Raw genomic sequence first — 24,180 nt, forward strand, 5'->3', positions numbered from 1 at the left:
ATCAGGTGACACTGAGCAAGCCCACTGAGTTTATCCAGACATCCAGGTCACCCTGACAGTTCATCTGGCCTTGTCAATCCCAGGATAGGCATAGTACTGGATGATATGGGAGGGACCGGAACACAAATTAAAGATACATTGTAGCCAGTACAGAATGTTACATCCCAAGATCCCCCCACTGCCTGCTGAGTGCTCTCTCCGCCCTAGCCCTTTGCTTCCTGTCACCTGCATTCTTTGTACAGCCATAGCTACAGTGATAGCAGATATAGTGCAGGCCTCTTGGAGATAACCATCCATTCAAAATTACTCACTGCCAAAGAAGAGAGAGGTCCCTAGTAACCTCAGACTCATTAACTCTCTGAGTAACGCTGCTGAGGGCTGAGTGATATGTGGCCCTGTCTCTTGTCCCCATAGCATGCTGTTTCTCATCTCTCAACAAGGCCTGAATGTCTGGAGATACTGCCTGAGCAGGAGTCCCAGGCTAGGTCAAGAGATAAAAAGGTTGCCATCAAATGTCCCCAGATGGACCGCCCACATTGCCTCTCACATTAGCAGGTGGGGGGAAAGGTGACTAGGTAATTTTACGGCAGCTATCAGAAGCTGAGAAACTGAGTCCTGTTTCAGTTCTCTAGGGGATCCTAAGGAGCATCCCCAGTGGTCTTTCCCACATAGCTTTTGTTAAAGCATCTTCTTCTGATCACGAATGTAACATCGTGATATTGTATCAATTATTGTATTGATATGCAAATCAGGGCTGGAGAGATGGCTCAGTGGTTAAGAGCACTGACTGCTCTTCCAGAGGTCCTGAGTTCAAATCCCAGCAACCACATGGTGACTCACAGCCATCTGCATCACCGATCCCAGATCTCACTTCTTCTTTCTGGTGCCTACAGGTACCAGACACACTCATGGTGCATGAACATAAATACAGGCAAAACACCTATAATCAGAAACACCAAAGGGGCAGGATGCCTGGCCTCCTGGAGGAGTGCATAGCAGTTCCTACCTCCTCTGAATTCATGCTTGTTAAATATTTCTAAAAATCACCCCAAATGCCTGTTCAGTTTCACCTTCAGAAGGATGTCTGTGTGCTTGCACAGGAACACAAGCCTTGGCTTTGTAGCCTCCATGCTAATAGGGAAACATTTGGTAAATCCCTGTGTCAACAATTCTGCTTAGCGAAAGTATGATGTGTGATAAAGTACAAGCTGCTTCCACAAAGGACTGGCAAGATCCAGTCACCTAACACCTTCTCCTCCTCCTTTCTCTCCTTCCTCTCTCTCTCTCTCTCTCTCTCTCTCTCTCTCTCTCTCTCTCTCTCTCTCTCAAGTCTCATTGCTCCACTTGCTTAAATATGAGTAGTTAGTCTCATTCTCCTTGACCCCCAAGACAAGTCAAAGTCTAGCTCAGTGCTCTGTAAGAACCTCACTTGTCACGCTTGATGCTAAAACACTGACTGTCGTTGTGAAGATGAGATTGGGACCTGGCCTTTCCTTGCTCCCCTGTTGGAGGCTAACATCAGCTCCAAGCATCTGTTAACTCCTTGTCTGTTCCTCAAGGTGAGAACCAACCCACTCTCCTCTCAAGGAGCAGTAGCTGCCCAGGAGACAGAGGCCCCACCTCTGTGCTTGACCAGTAACAGGCAGGAGAAAAGCCAGCAAAAACTTTCTTCTTTCTGACTCTCAAATTCCCTAATGATCGACAAAGCCGTGAGAGCGTGCTCAGTGGATGCAGAAATAAGCAAAGGAGCCCGAGAGGCGAAACGTACACTGAGATAACTACAGGAACCAGGTTGGACAGAAGGTGGCACATTAAGGAACAGAAGACAAGGAGTGTGCCAGAAGGGAGTGGGAATGGAGATTAGAGCAAAACAAGACGAGAAGGGCAGCTATAGGAAGGCCGGCAAAGGCCCAGGGTCACGCATAATAAGCACAGCATCTTTATCAGTAGATTGCAGGAACCATGAAATGGCACAGTCAGAGCCAAGGCTGTGACTGGTGTGACAAGACCACTAGCCTGTAAGACAGGAGATAGTCCGTTGGGGGAGACTTCCACAATGGGGCAAGTCAGAGGGATAAGAGTGAGTCAGATGCTCCTAAAGAAAGAGGCTCCTGACAGGAGGGGCTGTGACAACAAGTCCAGCAGGAAGCCCAGAAGGAGCTCCTGCCTGCTTACTGGTAAATGGGCATGGAGGGAGGTAAAGAGGGCAGACAGACGCCAACCTCGAAGCCTGGGAACATGCACGATCTCTCAGGAGGAGAGCATGATGTGGGACAGAAAAGCCAAAGCAAACCCAGGAACTGCCGAATGTCTGGGGGACAGAAAGCCTGCCCAGGAGCATCAGAGGTAGGAGGACCAGACAGGAGTCACATCATGAAAACCTGGGGGGTGGGGGAGCTTGAAAAAACACTCAAGCGCAGTGAGGATCCACGCTCCACAGCTGAGGCCAAGACACTTGGGATTTTCTGAAGGATAATTAATTTCAGCAGCTGTTGAAATCAAAGTGGCAGTCAGTTGAGAGCAGAGGGGAAGTGACAACGGTGGTCAGGAGGAGGAGGGATTGGCAAAGTCGTGAGAAGCATCTCTGTAGGTTGCAAGGACAGAGACTGCAGAGCAAGAGAGAGAATGAAGATGACTTTGGTGTTTGGCCAGCTGGGAGGCTGCACAACTGAACTGATGCCATAGCTGTAGGGTAAACTCTCCCAGAGGAGGAGACCTCATGTTCTTTTCATGAGGATTAGCCACTGATGTTTCCCCACCCCTGAGCCAGGCCTGACAAAGGAAGCCAGAGTGAGGTGGAGATGGACAATTCTATGAAAAAGCTGCCAGGGAACTGTCTACCCTGACCTCATGGCTCAGGATCACTGGACCCCAGGCTAGACCCTAGGCTGGATCCCAAGGTAGACCCAGGCTAGACCCAGCCTGGACCCCAGGTTGGACCCCAGGCTAAACCCCAGGCTGGACCCCAGACTAGACCCTAGGCTGGACTCCAGGCTAAACCCCAGGCTGGACTCCAGACTAGATCCTAGGCTGGACCCCAGGCTAGACCCTAGGCTGGACCCTAGGCTGAAAGTACACCAGTCATTCATTTGTTTCTCAACTTGTTGGACATTTATGGCTCCTTATCTAGTACCATGTGCAGAACACTTTTTAGGAATAATTGGGAACAAGGAGGCTGTTGTCTGGCTTTTAACAGAGATTTACACAGCTCAGACACACTAATCTCAACTTCAAAGAATAGACTAACTAATTGAACCACAAAATCAAACCCTGGTCTGGGCACGCCGGGCAGAACAATGAAGCAAGCACTCATGAAAGCCTGGCACCCTGGAGCGTGACAAAACCTGAATTCCTCCACGTGTCAGGCGCTCCACTAAGTCCTGACTCTTGCTTAAGGGTCTCTGCTCTGTTCTGTGTAGAGAGTCAAAACCATTACGGTTCAGAGATAAAGAAAGCATGGCATTTGAGAAGCACAGATTACCGGGTGTGTTCTGGTCCAGGTATCTATTTGACTCATGTAGAAGCTGAGACCTAGAGAACTACTGACTTCCGGTCCCCCTCGGGAGGAAGGTGGAAGTCACTACACAGTGAGACGACCACCAGGATCCACCCAGGCTCCCTGGAGGCCCAGCTCAGTTCTAGACAAGGATGAGGGTTGGGACTAGATGCAGAGCTCCCTTAACCTCGGGCTTGGGAAAAAGTCTGGATAATGCACTCGAGGGTAATCTCAGTACAGTAAGGGGAGGACTCAGGGCAGGGGGAGCACGGCCTTCATGGGATTTTCTGTGCAGCCTCATCTTCTGATTCCCTGCACTGCTCAAGACTCTGCTCGTCTGGGGCAGGGCAGCCCATGATGCTCAAGCCAGAGCCAGAGGCTGTACACAGGACCCATAGCCCACACTTCCTACAAAGTAATTGCTCTGCAGCCCACAGGCAGCCTTGGGACAAAGATAAGTTAAAAAATAAATGTTCTTTCCCACTCTGGGGCAACGACCTGCACTGCTGAGTTGACACCATCCAGGAGAGTGACAAGACCTTGGGCTGAGAGGTTCAGGGAGGTGGGCCATGCACCCGATGGGACACAGTCTTGGAGTCCAGGTCGTGGATGCAGAATTGTGGCCGTCTTCCCTGCTCTTGGCTCAGTGGCATCCCCCGGCATAATTGGTGACATCCCATTGTCCTCCTACCAGACTCGCATTAAGAATGTAAGATAGGACATTAGTCGAGCAGGCAGCTTAAAGGATCCCTTGTTCCCTTGACACAAAGGAACAGGTTGGGGTGGCTTTACAGCAGCGCTGCCCCTAAAGTGAGATAAAAGCCATGACTATAACTGTAAATTTTTTTGAGACAGGTTTTCTCTGTGTAGCAGCCCTGGCGATCCTGGAACTCACTTTGTAGACCAAGCTGTCCTCAAACTCACCGAGCTCTGCCTATCTCTGCCTCCCAGGTGCTGGCTAAAGGTGTGCGCCACCACGACCAACGTACACGTAAACTTTAAAAAGAAGACATGCCTCAGATTGGGAAAAATATTCCCTCCTTCTGGGAAGAGTGGATTTCACGAAGGATTCCTATATGAATATGCAAGGAACTCTGAAAACAAGCAGTCCGATTTAAAATTGGACAACAGGTTTGCCAAACAAGACGCACAGAGGCAAGTGAGACACAAGAAGACACTCTGTGCCATATGTCATCCGAGAACTATAGAGAACGATGAGGTGCCACTGCGTGAGTATTAGAACGAGCGAAGTCTAACATCTAATACTAGGGGGAGAGCAAAAATCCCCTTCATTGCTGAAGGCGAAGCAAGACAGCAGGGCCGTCTTGAGAAACGGTTTTGCAGACTCTAACAAGCTAAGCAGTGTTACACCTGCGGTGTCTGCTCAGAGAAGTTGAAAGCTCACTTCCACAAAACCCTGCATCGATGTTCATGGCGGCTTTCATTACTGCTACTTACAGGCCAGCAACATGCACTTCAAGACAGGTGAGTGACTACACGGTGGCGTGTTGAGAAGACGCAATAGCATCCAATCCTAAAAGAACTAGGCTATGATCCATGAAAAAGGCATGGAGGAACCTTATGTGCAGCTAACGGAGTGAAAGAGAAGGCTTCATGGCTTGTGAACCCAGCTTCACAGCAGCCAACCCAGCACACAGAGAGAAGGCATTGCCAGCAGACAGGAGTGGGAGAGAAGGCAGAGCACAGAGGGTCTCTGTGTGCGAACCTAGAGCTCTTTTCTTATTAAAAAGAAGAATATAGGGGCTGGGGATTTAGCTCAGTGGTAGAGCGCTTACCTAGGAAGCGCAAGGCCCTGGGTTCGGTCCCCAGCTCCGAAAAAAAAGAACCAGAAAAAAAAAAAAAAAGAAGAAGAAGAATATAATAAGTAAATGTCATACCTTAACCCAATATACCTAGACTATTACCATTTCAATATATAGTCAATCTAAAAATTTTTATGAGACATTTCACATTCCTTTGATGGTAAACAAGCTTTGAAAATTTTTGTGTAATTTACACTTTGCACATCTTAATATGGGCACGTCGCAGGTGGCCAGAGGCTACCATAATGCGTATCGTGGACGGCTGTGTTGTTTGAAAGACATGCTCAGAAGGAATCCAGGACCTCCCAGTGCCAATGGAGAGAGTGGCATACCCCAGACACATAGTGGGGTATGGAATAATCCAGACGCCTCTTGACCTTAGTAAGTGTCACACAGACATGTTCAGAGAGTATCACAGGGTTAAGATGAGAGGACGAAACACAAGGTAATGCCACAGAGCACCCAGGGGAGTGTGACAGCAGAAGGACCAAGGCTTGGATTTCAGGTAGAGAACGGATTCGGCATGACACACAGACACAGACTCGAGGTGTGTGCTGCTGCGAAAAGCTTTACTTCTTGGTGTATATTTAAGCAATTAGAACAGGTACATAATAATTGGCAGTCATCCAGCTCTTATTCATCACCCCACCAAATGTCCCTTGCAAGGAGGAAAGCAGAATGTACAGTCTAGGAAACAATTCTCATCCGCAAACAATAGTTTAGAAAACTGCAGTTATACTGTCAGATTTGTGGGCACCAGGTATGTATTCATCATTTATCTTTGTCATAATAAAGTTTAAACTCTATATTTATGGCCCCTCAGAATAGTAAGGAAACTTCTGTAACCATAGTTAACTCTTGATAAGTTTGTTCAACTTGTTGGAACTTGTCTATGATCTTTCTAAAAGAATCATCACTATTCTGAATCATGCTAAACAAAACTTATCCAAAAGGGTGGAAAGGCTTTTCTGGAACAGTCATGTTGTTAGTAACTGCAATGAATTTCTCTCTTATTTACTGGGAACTAATGGGTGCAGCAGTTGAGTTCATCGCAGCCGTTGAGTTCATCAGGATCATGATGGTGTGAGACGTTTCCGTCTCTGAACTCTCAGTTCCTGAGACATCTAAAGGTACATGACCATCTTCCCACACTGCTATGCTCTTAAAATCAGATATTGTTGACAGGCTTAAAGTTGCCAAGATCACCAAGGCTAGAACACAGAAGGCACCTCCACCACAAGCACAGACCCCCTTTTTGTAGGGAGACGGCCAGGACCTCCAGGAGGCCAAGCCATTCCAGGCACAGGCCTCTGTCTGGATAGAAACAACGCACAAAGAGCTTCACGTCACAGAGACTCCACTGGAGTGGGTGTGACAAGGTAAGAACTGTAGCTCCTTACCCAAAGGCACTAGAAATCTCCAAGAATCCCAGAGAACTCTGGCAGCACACTGACACACAGTAGGCCCACACCTGAGCAAGTGTCACAGGTACAAAATAGACTAACAAGAATGTAACACATGCCAGCTTCCAGGGAACCCTGGGTTGAATAGCCCAGCTTCTACTTGGGCTCTGGGTCGGGCTTCAGATCTTCGGCAATCCTGAATGGGGTCCTACAAGGGCATCAGCTGCAGGCAGGTCTTGCTGTAGGACACACTGTAAAGCTCCACAGCCTTGAACAAAATGCTCAGTGAGGCCTTCTCTGAGTGGCACTGCCAGTCAGTTAGCACCTCCCACCAAGCTCCAAACACTTTGTGATCAATGGCTGGTGCTCTGCAAGCTCCTTTCTGTGTGACCAGTTCTTCCCAAAAGAGTCTGCCAACACAGTGCACTAGTGGGAATCCAAGAGGCTGGCTAGGCAAACGCTCTTCTATCTTCTGCCCCTCCTGGGAGTACTTCCTGTTGCTCCTTCCCCTGACAGTGGCTGCTCTTCCCAAAGATGTGGAGTCCAGTTTGTATATTTACACCTTTAGAGCCAGCCTCAGGGTGTGTCCCTATGAGACAGCAGCACAGACAGGTCCCTTCTCCAGCTTCTCGGTTTTATTTTATTTGTATTTATGTGTATGTGTGTGTGTGTGTTCATGTGTGTGTGTGTGCATGTGTGTGTATATGTGTGTATGTGCATGTATGTGTGTGTCTGTGTGTGCATGTGCGTGTGTATATGTGTGCATTGTGTGTATTGTGTGTCTCTCTGTGTGTGCGTGTGTATGTGCGTGTATGTGTGTGTGCATGTGTGTATGTGTGTATGTGTGTATATGTGTGTGTGCGTGTGTGTATGTGTGTGTGCATGTGTGTGTGTGTGTGACCGTGTATGTGTGTGTGTGTCCATGTGTATGTGTGTGCATGCGTGCATTTGCACGGGTGTGACACATACACACATGCACAGAGGCACTCGCCTGTGCATTCGCTTGCAGAGGCCAGAGTGGAACAGCAAATATTCTCTTTGTTGTTCCCCCCTTACCTTCTGAGGCAGCTCTCTCGACATCTGGGCTAGGCTAGCTGACCACCATGCTCCCAGAGCTTTCCTGTCTTGTAGGCATGAATGGCTATGCCTGGCTTTTATGTGAATGGTGGGTGTTTGAACTTAGATCCAATCGTGCTTACCCACTAGGCTCTCTCCTCAGTCCCCAGCCTCCAAATTTTAGCTCGTCCAACTGGTCCCTTTGTTCTCCAGTCTTAGGATGGGAGCTTCCTACTACGGTTTCTTCTCCTCACACACCTAGAATTCTCACTTTGTTTTGTGCACTCAGACAACAAATTAATACAATGATTTATAATAAATTTAATAGTTCAATTTAAGCTTGTGAGTATTTACAATAAAGTCTTTCTGGTAAACAGCTGGTAGATTTTGGTTTCTGAGTCTTTTTTTTTTTTGGTCTGGTTTGGTTTGGTTTTGTTTTGTTTGGTTTTGTTTTTCAAGACAGGGTTTTTCTGTGTAGCCCTGGACGTCTCGAAACACACTCTGTAGACCAGGTAAAGTTGTGCACCACCATCACCTGGCTTTGAATTCTGAGTCTTAAAATGCTTTGTGCAGTGACATCACTGTCATTATTATGGACGGGTGGCTTCTATGTCTGAGGAAACCGTCAGACACTAGACAATGTATGCTTCAGTCCTCTCACCGCCCCGTGAGCTCTCTGCCATTTCCACCAAGTTCTTAACCCCTTTCCCATGCATGGTCTTACAGCACTCCACTGCTCCTTTGTCCCATTAGCTAACCAAACATTTTAAACAAACCCTGTCTGTCAGAATCCTTCCCAGAACACCTCAAATTGGAACTAAGAAGGCAAAAAAAGTCATTTCCGCATCAGTAGCAGAAACCATTCGTCTCAGGCTGACTGACATTGATCCTTGGGCTCCTGTCTTCCCCACGAGGAGTCTCATGGGACTCAGGAGTCCCTGGTTTCTTACCCATCCTTCCCACAGTTTCACTGTTAACTCCTTTGCAAAGCAGGGACCTAAACGAGCACCCTGTTTAAACAAAACCAAGCCAGGAGGGCTCCCGGGCCAGCCAGTACTGCCTTGCGTTCCTCATTCCTCAAATAGGAAGCTGAGACTGAAGAAGGACGAGGTGGACCTCAGACTGCAGATCATTCTGGCTCCAAAGCCTGTACTCTTCCCAGTAATTCACACCTAAGGTGACGGCTAGGAAGAGCTAAGGAGGCCGCACTCAGCCTCACAGAGACCCACAGGAAGAAGAGCCTGAGCCTCGCTGAGCTCATTGGCCCCGAGCTTAGTGGGAGGTCCACTGGGCTGTCTTAACCCACTGGCGTAACTGTGAAGATAATGTGATGTAATGTTTGCTTCTCTGGGAGACGGGCCATGAGTTCCGTTTCTGGAGAGCCAAAAGTCATGGTGACAGAGGGGAGCAGTCTGCCACAGGAGCTGACTGCGTGAGACAAAGTCCTGGGGAATTTGAGTCTACTTCCACACGCAGGCTTTTCCCATGCTGATTTGTACATCTCTCTTTCCAGGGCTGCAGAAATGGCTGCGGTTAAGAGCGAATAGCTCTTGCAGAGGGGCCCAAGTTTGGTTCCCAGCACTCACATCATCACGTGCTGCATGAGTGTCTCTACCCAGTCCATCTACACCCTGAAAAGTAAGGAGCTAGAACAGAACATAGCTGCTTCAGGATAATTAAAGACAGCAAGGAGAGACCGCAGGCTTTCCGGCACTGGGGGGAAGCTCCCCTGCTAAATGTAACATGCTCTGCCGATGACCAGGAACCTGGGGAACAGTCAGTGCTCACAACCAATGACGAAAGCCTCTTGTCTCCTGCACATAGGGAGGACGAAGAGGTGTGTGGTATTCATAAAGCAAAGGGTGTGTGTGTGTGTGTGTGTGTGTGTGTGTGTGTAACACAGATGTTCATGGAAGACAAAGTTCAACCTTGGGTACTTGAGCAGGGGTTTTCAACCTGTGGGTCAAACCTTAGGGGTTTTCACCTAAGACCATCTGCATATCAATATTAACATTATTATTAATAACAGTAGCAAGATTGCAGCCACAAAGTAGCAACAAAATAATTTTATGGTTGGGGGCCAAGGCAACACGAGGAACTGTGTTAGGGGGTCACAGCATTAGGAAGGTTGAGAACCACTGCTCAAGAGTCATTATCCTTGGGTGTTGACACAAGGTCTCTCGAAAGGATCTAGGGCTTGTTGATTGGGTTAGACTGTCAGGCCAGCAACACCAAGGGTCTGTCTGTGTCTGCTTCCCATCGCTTAGATCATGAGCACACACCAGCCTGCCTGGCTTTTCTATTGGTTCTGGGCTTCAAACTTGGGTTCTCTGGGTTGCATGGCAATCACTTTACCAACTGAGGAATCTCCCCAACCCCAAGCAAAGGATTCTTAAAAGAGTCCATCTCTCTGGGAAACCTGCATCCATCTGCCATGCTCAAAAACAACAAAGGCCATGTACAAGGTAGTGCAGGCTGGCCTCACAAAGCACATTACCTCACAGGGGCTATCTCAATCACCTCACAGGAGCTATCTCAATCACTTCACAGGGGCTATCTCAATCACCTCACAGGGGCTATCTCAATCACTTCACAGGGGCTATCTCAAAGTCTTCACCATTACATTAGTAGTGTTTGTTCTGAATGTGTGGCCTATTTCCAGTCTGATTTCTTTGGAAGTTGGAATAATAACTAACAGAATGCCCTATTCACGTATTTATGGATGAAGGGATATGCATTTAAGAGAGCTCTGGACTGGCCTTCAATTGATTACTTGGATAAACTCTTTTCAGAATCAAAGAGAACAAATTTCAAGTGAGTGGTGGTATTTAAACAAGAAAAAAACAAGCCATGATTGCCCAGCCACACACCCTCCTCGAGTCACAAAACTGAGGACTAGGTGGAGAGTTCTTCAGGGTCACTGGAGACTCAGTTTTTTCTCTGATTACTCCTACATGGGTTCCTGGAGAATCTTGGGTGGGTTTCTTTTTTTTTTTTTTTTTTTTTTTTTTTGGTTCTTTTTTTTCCGGAGCTAGGGACCGAACCCAGGGCCTTGCGCTTCCTAGGCAAGCGCTCTACCACTGAGCTAAATCCCCAACCCCCTGGGTGGGTTTCAAAAAAGAATGTCCTCTTTAATCTAAAAGAACCTTCTTGATTCTGTACTTGGCCAGGCTCTAGCCACAGGCACATGAGAGCCACAAGGATGTAGGAAGGGTTTCTTGGGCTTTGCTCCCATTGAGTTCAGATCTTGTAAGACGATCCACAGCATGGGAGAAAGCACAGCCCAGCGCAGTGCCCACCCCTAGGACCATATATAAGCCAAGGGGCCCATAAAAGACAGTATTAAGAATATCAGTTCATTTAGCTTCTCTGAGTCTGTGGAGTGTGGCACGGTTCCTGTATTTTATGACTAATATCCACTTATAAGTGAGTACATGCCATGCATGTCGTTTTGGGACTGGACTACCTCACTCAGGATGATATTCTCAAGTTCTATCCATTGGTCTGCAAAATTCATAACGTCTCTGTTTTTAATAGCTGAACAGTATTACGCTGTGTAGATGAACCACATTTCCTTTATTCATTCTTCAGTTGAGGGACATCTATGTTGTTTTCAGTTTCTGGCTATTATAAATAAAGCTGCTATGAACATGGTTGAGCATGTGTCTTTGTGGGATGTTGGAGCATCTTTTGGGTCTATGCCCAGGAGTGGTATAGCTAGGTCCTAAGGTAGAACTATTGCCACCTTTCTGAGAAATCACCAAATGTATTTCCTAAGTTTGTAGCAAGAAAGGTTGAATCTCACTTAGAAAAGAGAATAAAATAGTCATAAGAGGCAGGTGGAGGGAGAGAACTGGAGAGGAGGGGTATGGGGAGGTTCAGGATCAGGTATGGGAAAGAACAGGAGAGACAGCTAGATGGCCATGGGAATCTGCAACTGACAGGGGTGAGAATGTGGAGGGCATCTCCAGGATGAAACAGATATTTGGGATAAAGGAGGTGTCCAAGAATCAATGGGGGTGATCTTAGATGTAACTCACTACATTGAGGAACCTAAAGAGGCCACCTCCTTAGCTAGGCAGGAACCCCAGTGGAGCCATAGAGACACCAACCCACCCACAAAACTTTCAACTGAAAATTTATCCTGTCTAAAAGAAATGCAGGCATGGGGAATGGAGCAGAGACTGAGGAAATGGTCAACTAATAACTGGCCCGGCTTGAGACCCATGGGCAAGCACCAATCCTTAACACAATTAATGAATGATACTCTGTTATGCCTGCAGGCAGGAGCAAGTTGTCCTCTGTGGGACCACGCCCGGCAGATGACTCCAACAGATACAGACACCCACAGCCAAACAGTAGATGGAGCTTGAAGACTCTTATGAACAGGAGGAAGAATTGTGGCCCAGAAGGAGAAAGGAAATCCATGGAAAGACCAACAGAGCCAACTAACCTGAACCCTTGGGGCTCTCAGAATCTGAAACACCAACCAAAGAACATACATGGTCTGGACTTAGGCCTCTCTGCACATGTGTAGCAGATGTGCAGCTTGGTCTTTATGTGGGTCCCAAACAAGTGGAGCAGGGGCGATCCCAAAAGCTGTTGCCTGTACATGGGGTATGTTCTTCTAACCAGCCTGCTTTACCTGGCCTCAGTGGTTGAGGGAGGGCCTAGCCTTGAAGGTACTTATAGTGCCATGGTCAGAGGAGAAGGGGTGTGGGGATGAGGGAAGGATTGTGGGAGGGGGTGACCAGGAGGGAATCAGTGATTAGGAAGGATGTAAAGTGGATAAGTAAAAAAAATTGTTTAATTAAAATAAAAGATCCTCAGTTGAGATGGCGAATTCCTTACAGAACAATCATGTGTCTGCCACATTCAGTCTTTACTGGATGAATGCAATAGCTAATAGTGACAGTGGGTTTCTGTTTTGAAGGAAAAGTAAGATTTAAACTTACTTAAACGGTGAGTGAATTATTAGTCATTGATAAGGGCAGAGGTTTTCAAGAAGGCGGGAAGGGAAATAATGACAGTCAATATAGACATTTTAAAGCCCAGGCATGTTAGGGGATTGTATTTCCTTTCATGATGCAACCAGATTGAAAGGACAGGAAAGATGGGCTGGCGAGAGATTTCTGTGGTCAAGCTGTGTTAAAGGGTTAGACTTATCTACAGTGGGACGCCCTCCCATTCCTGTTTCCTGGGGCAGTTTTTCCTGTTGTCGCAGAATGGATATTAGCAGGACTCAAGTACCCCAGTTTAGATAATGAATTATAAAGTCGAGTTAGTTACTTTTCTGTTACTGCAATAAAATATTCTTTAAAAAGCAAGATAGGAGAGAAAGGGTTTGACTCATGGTTCCAGAAGTGTAGATCCACGGAGTAGGGGGAAGACAGAAGAACAAGAATGATCACATTTCATTCACACACTGGAAGTCAAAAGACACAGACAACAGAAAGTACAGCAAGGCTATAACCTTCCCCCCGCAAAGCCCACCCCCCAATGATGAACTTCTACCAGCAAGGTTCTATCTCCTAAAGGTTTCACAACCTCCCCAAACATTTCCACCAACTGGGGACTAAGTATTCAAATACATGAGCCTAAGTTGGGCATTTCTCATCCACACAACCATCGCCATCTTGAATGGCCACATGGAGCCCCTGCAGCTTCACAGAGAGAGGTAGCAGATGAACTTAGAAAGGTCAGAGTTCACAGCACTGGGTGGATCGCAGAAGGAAGAACAGAGATCTCTAGTCCAGATAACTCTGCACAGACTTTGTACTAATAGTAAATCTTCACCAGCAGCCAGAGCTGGAGAGATGGTGGGGATTGGGAACTTTACAGAGGACCCTCGCCAGGCTCCCAGCACCCATGTCAGGTGCGACATAAAAGGCTATAACTCCAGGGGACCCAATGCCTACGGCCTCCATGGGCACTGGGACTCAGATTCACAAACAAACCCATAGACACACATTCTTATACATGATTCAAGATAAAACAAACCTTTTTAAAAAATAAATCTCTCCTTCCCACCTCTGTCTTTTATGGCTAAACCCTGAACACAGCTTCGGAATAATTAAAGATAGCAGTGAGAGGTCACTGTGCCTGCGGTTGTACCCTCGAGGCTAATACAGTATCTAGCATTATCTGATGAGAAAGTTAATGGAAAGAAGGAAGGGGGAAGGAAGGGAGGGAGGGAGGGGGAGGAAAGGAGGAAGAAAGAAAGGGAGGGAGGAGGAAGGGAGGAAAGAAGGGAGGGAGGGAGGGAGGAAGGAAGGAAGGGAGGAAGGAAGGAAGGAAGGAAGGAAGGAAGGAAGGAAGGAAGGAAGGAACATTTCTAGGGTGGAACAAACAAAAAACTAAACTAACCTGTGGTGGTGCCAGCCTATAATCCCAGTACTCGAGAGACAGAGGCGGGGAACCATGAATTGGCTTAGACTATATGGTGAGTTCCATAGTAGCTTCAGTCTCATAGCAGTACCCTTGAGTCAGGTGAAACAACCCTTAAATATTATGTCCTTAGATGGCACATACACGTAAATATAAATGCATACACATTTCATTTCAATCAAATCTTCAAAACAGACACATGCGTATACTAACTAAAAATGAGTACCAAAAATGACAGTTTCCTTTGCTTTCAGTTTATTTTATAATATGATTACTTTTATAATGGAAAAGCAAGTCAAGTCTGTGTACTTAAGAGGAAAAGGCCAGAGATAAACAGGATTGAGCTCTTACTGCCAGGCTTTGATAAGGCTTCACACAGTCTCAGAAACCCCAGGCCTTCCTGGCAGGAATATGTCTCCAACTCCAACTGTACCACTCCTACATAGGGAGCAGCTACTAACTTCCCCATAGGAGCCCTTCCCGGCAGACCTGTGAGGAGTTATATAGAAATACTGAGAGGTCCCAGCTATGACTGGAGCGGTTTCTGTTAAGCAGCCACGGAAACTGATGGAAAACAGATAAAGGTACAGGTTTAAGTGAAACAGAGCAGAGTGCAAAGGGCAGGCTCCCTAGGAATGGAATTTTATAAGCTATGTATTTGGCAAGTGTTTATTGAAAGAATGAAAAAGCTTCACCGGTCCACATGCGGCCAGAGAAACGGCTACCAGAACAGAGCATACTTTTTAGCACTGTGAAGTTTAAAGATGTGGTCAGAACATGGATTTGCTGAAAACCCCAGAGTGCACTTTCTCACCCCATAACCCCAAACCCTGGGGTTTCTGTTTCCTAAAGCAAAACTTCCTGACTGGTGTGCCTACAATTAATTAACCTACATATTTTGACCAGACGCAGACTTGCGTGTCAACAAAGACTCTGTGTATCTAACAGCCTCTGGTTGCGAGGGCTGCTGGTCTTCAGAACACACTTCGGATAGTAAACATCAAAGAATCTGGCAACCAAGAAATCCCAAGGGCCATTAGACACCAGGACACCAGGATCAGGAAACAACCATCTGGGTAGACTAATGTCATTCTAACTAAGCTGGGGGAAAACAGAAGACGCTCCGTGGAGCTCCTATATCACACCCTTATTCCTAAAACCTTCACTAAACACCTCATCTGGACCACTGGCAACTTGGCGTCATCGAGCCTAGTTAAAAAAACTTACATTCTGGAGCTTCTGAGAAGAGAAGAAGTCTGAGACCTCAGGTCTTTGTAAGTTCAGACGATGTCATCTTACCAGGGTGGGCCTGAGAGTCCGGCCTTTGCTCAAAGTCGATCATATGAAGTAGTCAGAAAACACTACACCAGATAACTAGAGTGCTTCAAAATCTCACCTCTCATTGTGTGGGATGGCTTGTGCCTTAATCAGTGTTCAGAAAGGAAACTTGGCAGGAGCGCTAGACAAGCCTGTCTATGCATTAAGATCCCACTTCTAAAGAGAAGAAAAGAAAACGTCTCAAAATCCAGGAACAAAAACTGGAGATGCAGCCAAAGCTGAGACAGGTAGGAGTGGTGGCTCCAAGATACCTGCCCAGGCCATCGGTCACACACATGTTTGGTAGGGACTAGAAAGTCCTTCAGACCTGCTCAGTGGGGGGATACATCTCCTGTGGGGCCAGTGTGGTCACTGCATTGGAAGATTGCTCTATTCAGACAGAACTGGACTGCAATATCCTATCTTATGTGGGCCAAGAGCAATCTTGGCATATCCTTCTTTCTAAAGACAAACTGCCTAGTCCACACACGGAGGATGCCTTGGACCCCATTCAGCAGGCAGGAGGGGCACGGAACTTTAACCTCCATAGGAAAGGCAGCCACATTTATCATAGCCCACTTCTATTGCCCCTGTCCTTTTCAGTAAGTACTTTATTAAGCAGACTCCCAACTCCCAACGCCTACTTCTACCAACACTCAACCCATACTGAAACACCCAGCATCACTTGGAAGAGCACAGCACATCACCAAGGGCAAGGTAGCTGAATGGTCAGGACATGGATGAAGGCTTTTGTGCCAGGCATCTGTGCTGAGTGGCTGTTAAGAGTCAGCCATTTCCTGCTCTAACACCCTTGCAGCTCAAGCCACTAAGTTCACTCTGTGATCTGCAGAATCTGGACTCAGAATTCTACCAGAAGCAAATGGCTAAACCATCTGAATGCCAAGCTTCAAGTCTCTTGCCGCCTGTCTGGGCCCCAAAGACCAGAAATGGCAGGATGATACCACAGCTTGCATTGTGTCTACTTAGCTCAGTGAAAGGGTGTGTCGAAAGAAAATGGCGGAAGAGCCTAGACATGACTACATGACGTTAGACTTGCTACCCATCCTCATAGATCCCTTGGAGAGGTCCGTGTGCACAGTGGACAGGGGCAGAGGCTCAGGCTCCCCTTGAGGTGGCCTGCAACGGCAGGTCAGAACCAGAGCCTTGATGTCCTTCTTGAAGTTGATGTTGAGAAAGCCATAGATGAAAGGGTTGACACAGGTGGAAGCCATGGCAAACAGGTGGCACATCAAGAAGATGAGGTTGCCATGGCAAGCAGGGATGGCTTCCTGGTACCAGTCCTCCAGAGTGTTGAACACATGCAGGGGCAGCCAGAGAACTGCAAAGGCAGTCACCATTGCCATGAGCATGCCATTGATCCGCTTCATCTGCCCCACTCGTGAGCTGCAAGTGTGCGTGTGGAACGCACGCCTCTGCCTCTGCAGGCGCTGATAGATACGCATGTAGCAGACCAGGATGAAGGCCAGAGGGACGCAGTATTGGAAGAGCAGCAGAAAGGTGGTGTAGATGAGGCGGTGGTGATCCGAGGACCAGGACACAAAGCAGACGACCTTGTCTTCCAGAAACTCCACAACCTTAGAGTGGTTGTAGTGGAAGAGGTCGTTCAGGATGCTATTGGCCAGGAAGGGCAAGGAGAGGAAACAAGAAATGAACCAGATGACCACAATCCCCAGGTAGGCCTGGGAAATGCTGGGTTTCCAGCCGGTCGGGTTGATAATGAGCTGGTGCCTCTCCAGGGCCACAAGGACCAGTGAGAGGATGGAGACTGTCACCGACATACACTGGATGAACGTTAACATCTTGCAAAGGACTTCGCCGAAGATCCAGTAGTCCATGATGGTGTAGGTGACCGTGAGCGGCTGGCAGATGAGACACATGAGGAAGTCAGAGAAGGCCAGGTTGGCAATGAGTAGGTTGGTCACATTGGACTTTTCCTTTTGCCTTGTGGTCACAAATATCAAGCAGAGGTTTCCTAGGACCCCCAAGACGGTCTCAACGCTGTAGGTGGTGATGATGAAGGCCAACAGATCTGCCGAATCCTGGCAGCCGTCAGAGAGATTATAGAGGGAATCCAGTGGGTTGGTCCCATTCTTACCTTGTAGGAATGCCGGAGAAAGGGAGGCCATGAGATGAGAGGTATTCATGGTGGGTGTGAGAAGACCAGGAACTTCAAGACTAAAGGGCCCACTTCTGAGTGTAGCCTGCAAAACAAACAAATGGAACTCAAAGGTCCAGGCATGTAAAATGGAACCAGGTAAGAACAAGGGACAGGGAGAGGGAGACAATTCTTAGCTACTTATATCTTATGGCTTGAGAGCTATCGTATAAGGCCTAAGGTAAGAGGCGGGCATCCAATAATCACGACCTTCTAGGCCGAACTTGCTGCATATCAGAGGCTGTGCTCAGAGTTTTGTGTATTTGCTACTTTATTCTGGCAAGCATTATCAACCTTGCCCACTGGAGCAAGGAAGCCACGCAGGAAGCCATTTGCCCACACTCACAGCTAACGAGACGTCTGACTGTCTCAGAGGTGCCATAACTTGCCCGACAAGCTCCCTCTAACCTCAGGGTTTGAGGCTGTTCTAATGAGAAAGAATTTGGAACACAGAAAGCCCTTGTATCGCTTTATCACAAGAAAGAGAGCAATAGATCCTCTAAGGTGACCCTCTCAGTCTTTCAGGACACCCATGGAACTTGAACTTTGGGACTTGGCACACAGGGCACCCTCCTGGCTTCAGGCCCTAGTGACCTGTCTGCCTTGTTTCTGAGGTAGCGCATGGCAAAAGTGAGGACAGTGAGTGATGAAGACAGGTTCATTAGTCCACTCCCTTCCCCGTGCTGCCCGCTGTACTCAGGCACACACCGGCCACCAGCATGTGATGCTCATCACCCCCCGTTCGACAGACCTATGCTCAAATCACCTGACATACCCCCATCCCCTGGCACTGGCTACCCTTCCACTTAGGCTTCCTGAACAAACGGATCCTCAAACAACACTGGCTCTTCAGACCCTGGGTTCCAAATCCTTCAAACAGTAATGCCAGTGATGCGGCCTGACATCTGCACATACTGTTACACATCCTCTTACATATCAGCACACGACTCTTCCAGGGGTTACTAATCCCACAAGTTTGCCATTCTCAACCTTCTGCAAACATTGGGGTCATCACAAGGGCGTGTTCAACGTGAACTTTCCAGGAGAAGCAGGGAAGTAAGCTGGTCATGGAGCCAAGGAATCTGTTCTTTAACAAGTAGCCTGTAGGGGTTTGCTGAGCATGATTTTGAAAAATGGTATTCCTATCAGAATAGTCTCTTTGAGGTCATTCTTCGATGCTGTGTATTAATTAGCCAGGCCTGTATTTGAATATATATCTAACTCTCAATATGTACTCATCTTTATGATCAAGTGCAGTTTTGACAGAAAGGCCAAATTAGCCAGAGATCAGCAGCATTGGTTTTCTAGCTGTCACTCACTGTTCACTTGGCCTGACCCCTGGACGTGAGTCTCAACTGGCCATTTAAAAAACCAATGAGTCTGACAGGCAGTTGACTGTCTAGTTATTTGGACTACCAATTCTCCAGGGGAAGAAGGGTTGTCTGGCATCACTGTCTTCTGAACACAAAAGCGTTTGGCCAAATATAACAAGATGAAATATACAGGGACAAGGATCTGAGGGGAAACAGAAGCCACGGCTCCATGAATCTGTGCCAGAGGCACTGGCTCAGAGGTAAAAAATGAAAAGAAGACCAGACCTTGTCTGGCCATCAGCCAGGCTGAGGACATCAGTGTAGGGTAACACCAGCACGGCCAGAGGGAAGTCAGGAGACAGGGAAGGCTCCGGGCAGTGATCGCTGCTTCCTGTATCTGCTTGACCGATGTGGTAAGGACAAGGGCCACGATGCTCTAAGATGGAGAAACTGGGCACACAGATGGACCTCAAGGTCACAATGCTACTGCCATAGTCAGTACTGTGGGCACCTGGGGGGTCAGAGATGGGGCCAAGGGCAGGGAGAGAGAAGAGATGGTGTGGAATCTAGAGCTCACAGACTGAAAAGGAGAAATGAACGAAGGAGAGGACAGAGTTCAAGGAATGGAAAAGAGCACACAGGGAGGCACAGAGGCAGGAAGGATGGCAGCCTCCTAAGACAAGCAAGCTGTCAGAAGAGCTGGAGCTGAGGAGGGAGGAGGAAGGAGAAATGGTGAGGCTGAGGTGTGAGGCAGACCAGTGAGGCACTGAAAGGCTGAGAGCAAGCACGTGCGGTCCAGAAAGATCACTTCAGTGTAGACGGTAGGTCGAGACTCTGAAAACGCCAAGACAGAAGGGAAGGGACATTTAAAAGGGCAGCATGCAGAGTTTTCCTTGGCTCATGAGAAACCAGGATAAAGCTAACTCACATGATGGTTGCCTAAGACCCCGGCCATCACAGACCAGCACTGCTCTCCAGTCACTTAAACCCTGAGCCCGAGGTCATCGGGAGAGCTGCCTGAGCCCGAGGTCATCGGGAGAGCTGCCTGAGCCTGAGGTCATCGGGAGAGCTGACTCCTTGCTGAGGGTGGAGTATCCTTGAGGGCACATCTGAAGAGAGACAGGTAAGGAAGGAAAGAGTAGATGCCACCAAAGCCTGAGGAGAAGCTACCGTGACTCAGCCTACTTGTCACCAATTGGGACTAAAGAGATTAAGATTAAGAATGACCAGAGCAAGACCATGAGGTTGAAAGGAACAGGTTACCAGGCAAAGGTGGGTGGAGGAGCCTAGGCTTCATTCAAGCGCCTATGCTTAACCCCCAGGCCATCTGAGAGCTTCTGGGGTCAATGACTGGATTCCCTGCCAGGCAAACGGACCATCCCATGTGTGTAAGAAGTGAGCAGAGTGCCGTGCCAGGACCCTAAGCAGGCCAGGCTGGTTACTTGTCCTGGGTTTAAATAATGGCTCTGCCACCTATCAGCCCCCTGACTTCGTGAGTCACTAAGATTGCCTAAGCCCCAGTTTCATCAGCAATATAAGGGAGAGACAGTGAGTGGCAACTGTGTGGCAGGGCAGTCTGGCTCAGACCTACGGCAGGGGACTATAAAGAAACTGGGGAGAGTAGTGAGGTGAAACATGGACCTCCTATCTGCTGGACATCTTTCGGATCAGCGAATGATGCAATTGGTGAATGAAGAAGTTCCCATCTGTGAACTTCCTTTGCCACCTCCTGACAGGTGGAGGTCCCCAAGGCCACACTGCCTCATCATAAGTGTCCATCAAATATAAACCCCCTTCCCATTCATCCCACCAACTCCGTCCTAAGGGACTTCACCCAGCAGGAGCTGGCCAGAGGGCCATACTTCCTATCTCAGAGCTGAGAATCTACCCCACCACAGTCAGCAATTCACTCAAGATCATTCAAAGTGGACCCCCATGTGCTTCCTCCACCCTCCGCCCAAAGATGAGGCTCCAGGTGGACACAGAAAAGGCCATGGCAACAAGGTTGCAAACGTCACTGCTAGGAGCACACTCCCGTGGACAACCTGGGGGATGCTGGCTTGAAGAGGAGCTGAGCCCACTGAAGTAGGGTATTAATGTAGCGTTTGGGAGGAATGGTGGAAGACGGGCTGCAGGTGCCCTTCCTCAAGAAGACAAGGCCTTACCTTACCCTGAGAGTTCATGTTTCCGAGGAGACACGGGGCAGAAGAAACATTGGGTTTTCACTTGCCATCCTGCTGAACGATAAGCTATGCCACTGTTCCATCAGGAAAGCACTAGAAGGCTGAGCCCTCTGGCATGGTCAGTAGTTGAGCTGTAAAGGTGGCAAATGCGAGTGGTCCCGTCTAACGCTAGCTCCAGTTAAACTTTAATTTTTATTTTATGTGTATGAGCATTCTGCCTGCATGTATATCTGCATACCACATGCATGTCTGGTGCTGATATACACCAGAGAGAGAGATGGGAATCTCCTGGAACTGGAGTTACAAATGGCTGCAAGCTGCTAGGTGGGTGCAGGCAATCAAAGCCAGGTCCTCAGGAAGAGCAGCCAGTGCTCTTAACCACTGAGCCATCGGCCCGGCCAGGAGATGCTGAAGACAGATACACTGATCCCTGATCCACTGACAAAACCCCATCTACCCATCCTCTATGAAGCCGGGTCCCAGGGGAGCCTCTACGGATGCTGAGATGTGGTTTTGATACATAAGAATGTGTCCCCGGAGCCCTCAATCCTCTGATAGACAGTTCACGGGCCTGTCCCACGGGACAACTCAGAAAGCCCAACAATGAGTGGCTTGCCTCTTCAGCCCTAGGTCTGAAGAAATGTTGACTTGACTCTCCTGGTGACCACACTCATTCTCCAGGGTTGCCCTTGTCAAGTCCCCCTGGGCTTCATTTTGAAACGTGGATGCAAGTGTGCAGCACCAATCCCACCCCTGGCCCAAAGTTCTGCTGTGCCCTTTCCTAATCAAAGGAAAAACAATGAGCACAATGTGTCAGTCACCCTAGGAAGGACGGTTGCTGGTAGATAATCCTCTCCTAAAATCTCCACAGCCAGTCACCAGTTCTGAATGCCTGCCTGCACACACATCGACACTTCAGATATGCAGCTTACTTCCTCAGATGCACTCACCTGGCGAGGTACCGTGTCCCAAGTGAAGAGACTGGAGCGCCAAGCCCTGGTCCACTGCCTGTAAATATGACCCAAGTCCGGGCTGGGAAGCCCACCAGGCGTCCTGCTGCAGGGGCATCAGCCAAGCAGCGCCCTCAGCTTCCCGGAGGGTACCTTGAACTCTTCCTGAATCCCTCTGGGTGAACACCGATTCTGCACTGGCTCTGTTTCTCAGCCCCGGCCCCGGCCTCGGCCACCCGCTGGTCTTTGCCAGAGGCGCCCACACCCGCCCACAAAATTCTAGCACCGCCCACTTCGGGAGCCGCACCCACAGCCAACCCCCAGGAGGCGAGGTGCAGGCCGCACAGGAGTCAGACCCACCGCGCTTTCGCTCTTGCTTGTCCTCCTCCTTGTCTCTCTCTCAACCTCTGTTTCCTCAACCATGGACTGGGCTTAAGAAAATGTGCTTTCCTATAGTGGGGCGTGGTGGCATTTTAATCCCAGAACCTGGGAGGCAGAAGGCAGAGAGTCTCTGATTTCCAAGAACACCGGTGAAATCCCATGGGGGACAGTGAGAGGGGGACAGACACCAGACACCTTCATAATCTCATTCTACCTATTCGGCCCAATATTAAATACCATCATTTCAGAGTCTGAGGCCTAGAGAAGCAGAAAAGGGATGAGTTAAGCACAGAAACGAGTTATTCCAGAAAGCAAGTTAACCTGTGTCTTCTTAGATGATGGCCCAAACAGAGGACACAGCAAGGCCTAAGGCAGAGCTGGGGCTCTGAGGGCAGTGTGGCCAGAGGGAAAGAGGTGGGCTTCCAAAAGCAATCAAGAGAATCCTGGACAGACCGGCAAGGTTGTGGCAACAGATTAGATTAGGTAATTGATTCTAATACACTAAGGCATCCCTTCCCCAAAGAGACCACAGGATGAGAGAGAGAGAGAGAGAGAGAGAGAGAGAGAGAGAGAGAGAGAGAGAGAGAGAGAGAGAGAGAGAGAGAGAGACTCTTACGTGTCTCCCAGTGGAAATGGTTCCCGGTACTGTGGCCAGTGGTCCTTTAGTTGTCCCTTAAGGTATACTGAAAACTGTACAGAAATTATCTTATTTAACCACCACAGCTGCTCTGAGAGGTGGGTATCATCAGCCCTGCCTCCCAGGTGAAACAACAGGACCACAACTGAGCAACTTGCCTGAAGTCAGTCTGCCAAGAAGCAGCCAGATTTAGGACAGGAACCCTGCCACACATTCAGGCTTCTGCTCACTGGCTGTGGTTCAGTCTGTTCCTTAGGGACCACTCCCGTCCCAGGTGGACAGGCTACAATATGCTGCTTCTCCCTCCCTCGGGCCAGCTTCTGTGTCCGTGCTGTATCATGCATTCATTCCCGCCAGCCTCTGGCCCTGCTGCAGAAGCAGACGGAATGGCTGGACGATACACTCGCCTCCTCTTCTTGCCTCTGGCCTTGCATAGGTGCATAAATGACAGCAACTTTGATGGAAGGCGGAATTTATTTTATACGGCCTGATTACAATGGTGGCTTCTGGGAGGAGAACTTCGGAAATCATTGCCCATATCGAAGCCACTCGGCTCCAACAGAGGGATCCATGAACACCGGCTCCTGTGCACAGGCAACAACTCAGACACTGTCACCGCCACCCGGCAGCTACAAAGGGCCTGGGCCGCCCGTAGAGCCATTGGAGGCCAGCTTCTACACGAACACAAGAGAACCACTACCAGTTTCACAGGCCTGAGCACCCATGGACTCAGCAAAGCTCAGCAGGCAAGGAAACCAGCACCACTCCTGTGCCGGCCGGAGTACTCACCCTTGCTCTAACTAGCTGTGGTCATCCCATTTCACTGGTGAGAAAACTGAGGCTCAAAAAGTGGGGTACAAGTGGAGCATGGTAGCATACACCTCAACCCCAGCCCCTGGGAGGCAGAGGCAGGTGGATCTGTGTGAGTTCCGGCCCAGCCTGGTCTACAAACTGAGTTCCAGGACAGCCAAGGCTGTTACACAGAGAAATGCTGTCTTGAAAAAAACGAAGAATTAAAACAGGAGGATGAAGAGGACAAGGAGGAAGAGCAGGGGGAG

General features: G+C 48.6%; 1 protein-coding gene and 1 long non-coding RNA gene across 3 annotated transcripts; one reads left to right on the forward strand and one right to left on the reverse strand.

The window, feature by feature from the left end:
• Positions 1–2,057: 2,057 nt before the first annotated feature.
• LOC120097424 (uncharacterized) lies at positions 2,058–12,094 on the forward strand. 2 transcript variants are annotated; one of them, XR_005494807.2, is made up of 4 exons: positions 2,058–2,346; positions 4,448–4,981; positions 9,292–9,416; positions 12,062–12,094. It is a non-coding gene; the product is annotated as an uncharacterized LOC120097424 (long non-coding RNA). The 2 variants fall into 2 exon arrangements; XR_005494808.2 differs by having other exon boundaries at positions 2,085–2,177.
• Positions 12,095–16,451: 4,357 nt separating this feature from the next.
• On the reverse strand, positions 16,452–17,708 carry Npy4r (neuropeptide Y receptor Y4). Its single transcript, NM_031581.2, is given in 1 exon segment — positions 16,452–17,708. A coding segment is annotated over 1 exon segment (1,128 nt). The 5' UTR covers positions 17,648–17,708; the 3' UTR covers positions 16,452–16,519.
• Between the last annotated feature and the right edge of the window lie 6,472 nt (positions 17,709–24,180).

The sequence above is a fragment of the Rattus norvegicus genome, chromosome 16 (genome assembly GCF_036323735.1).
Source record: "Rattus norvegicus strain BN/NHsdMcwi chromosome 16, GRCr8, whole genome shotgun sequence".
NCBI classification, from domain to species: domain Eukaryota; kingdom Metazoa; phylum Chordata; class Mammalia; order Rodentia; family Muridae; genus Rattus; species Rattus norvegicus.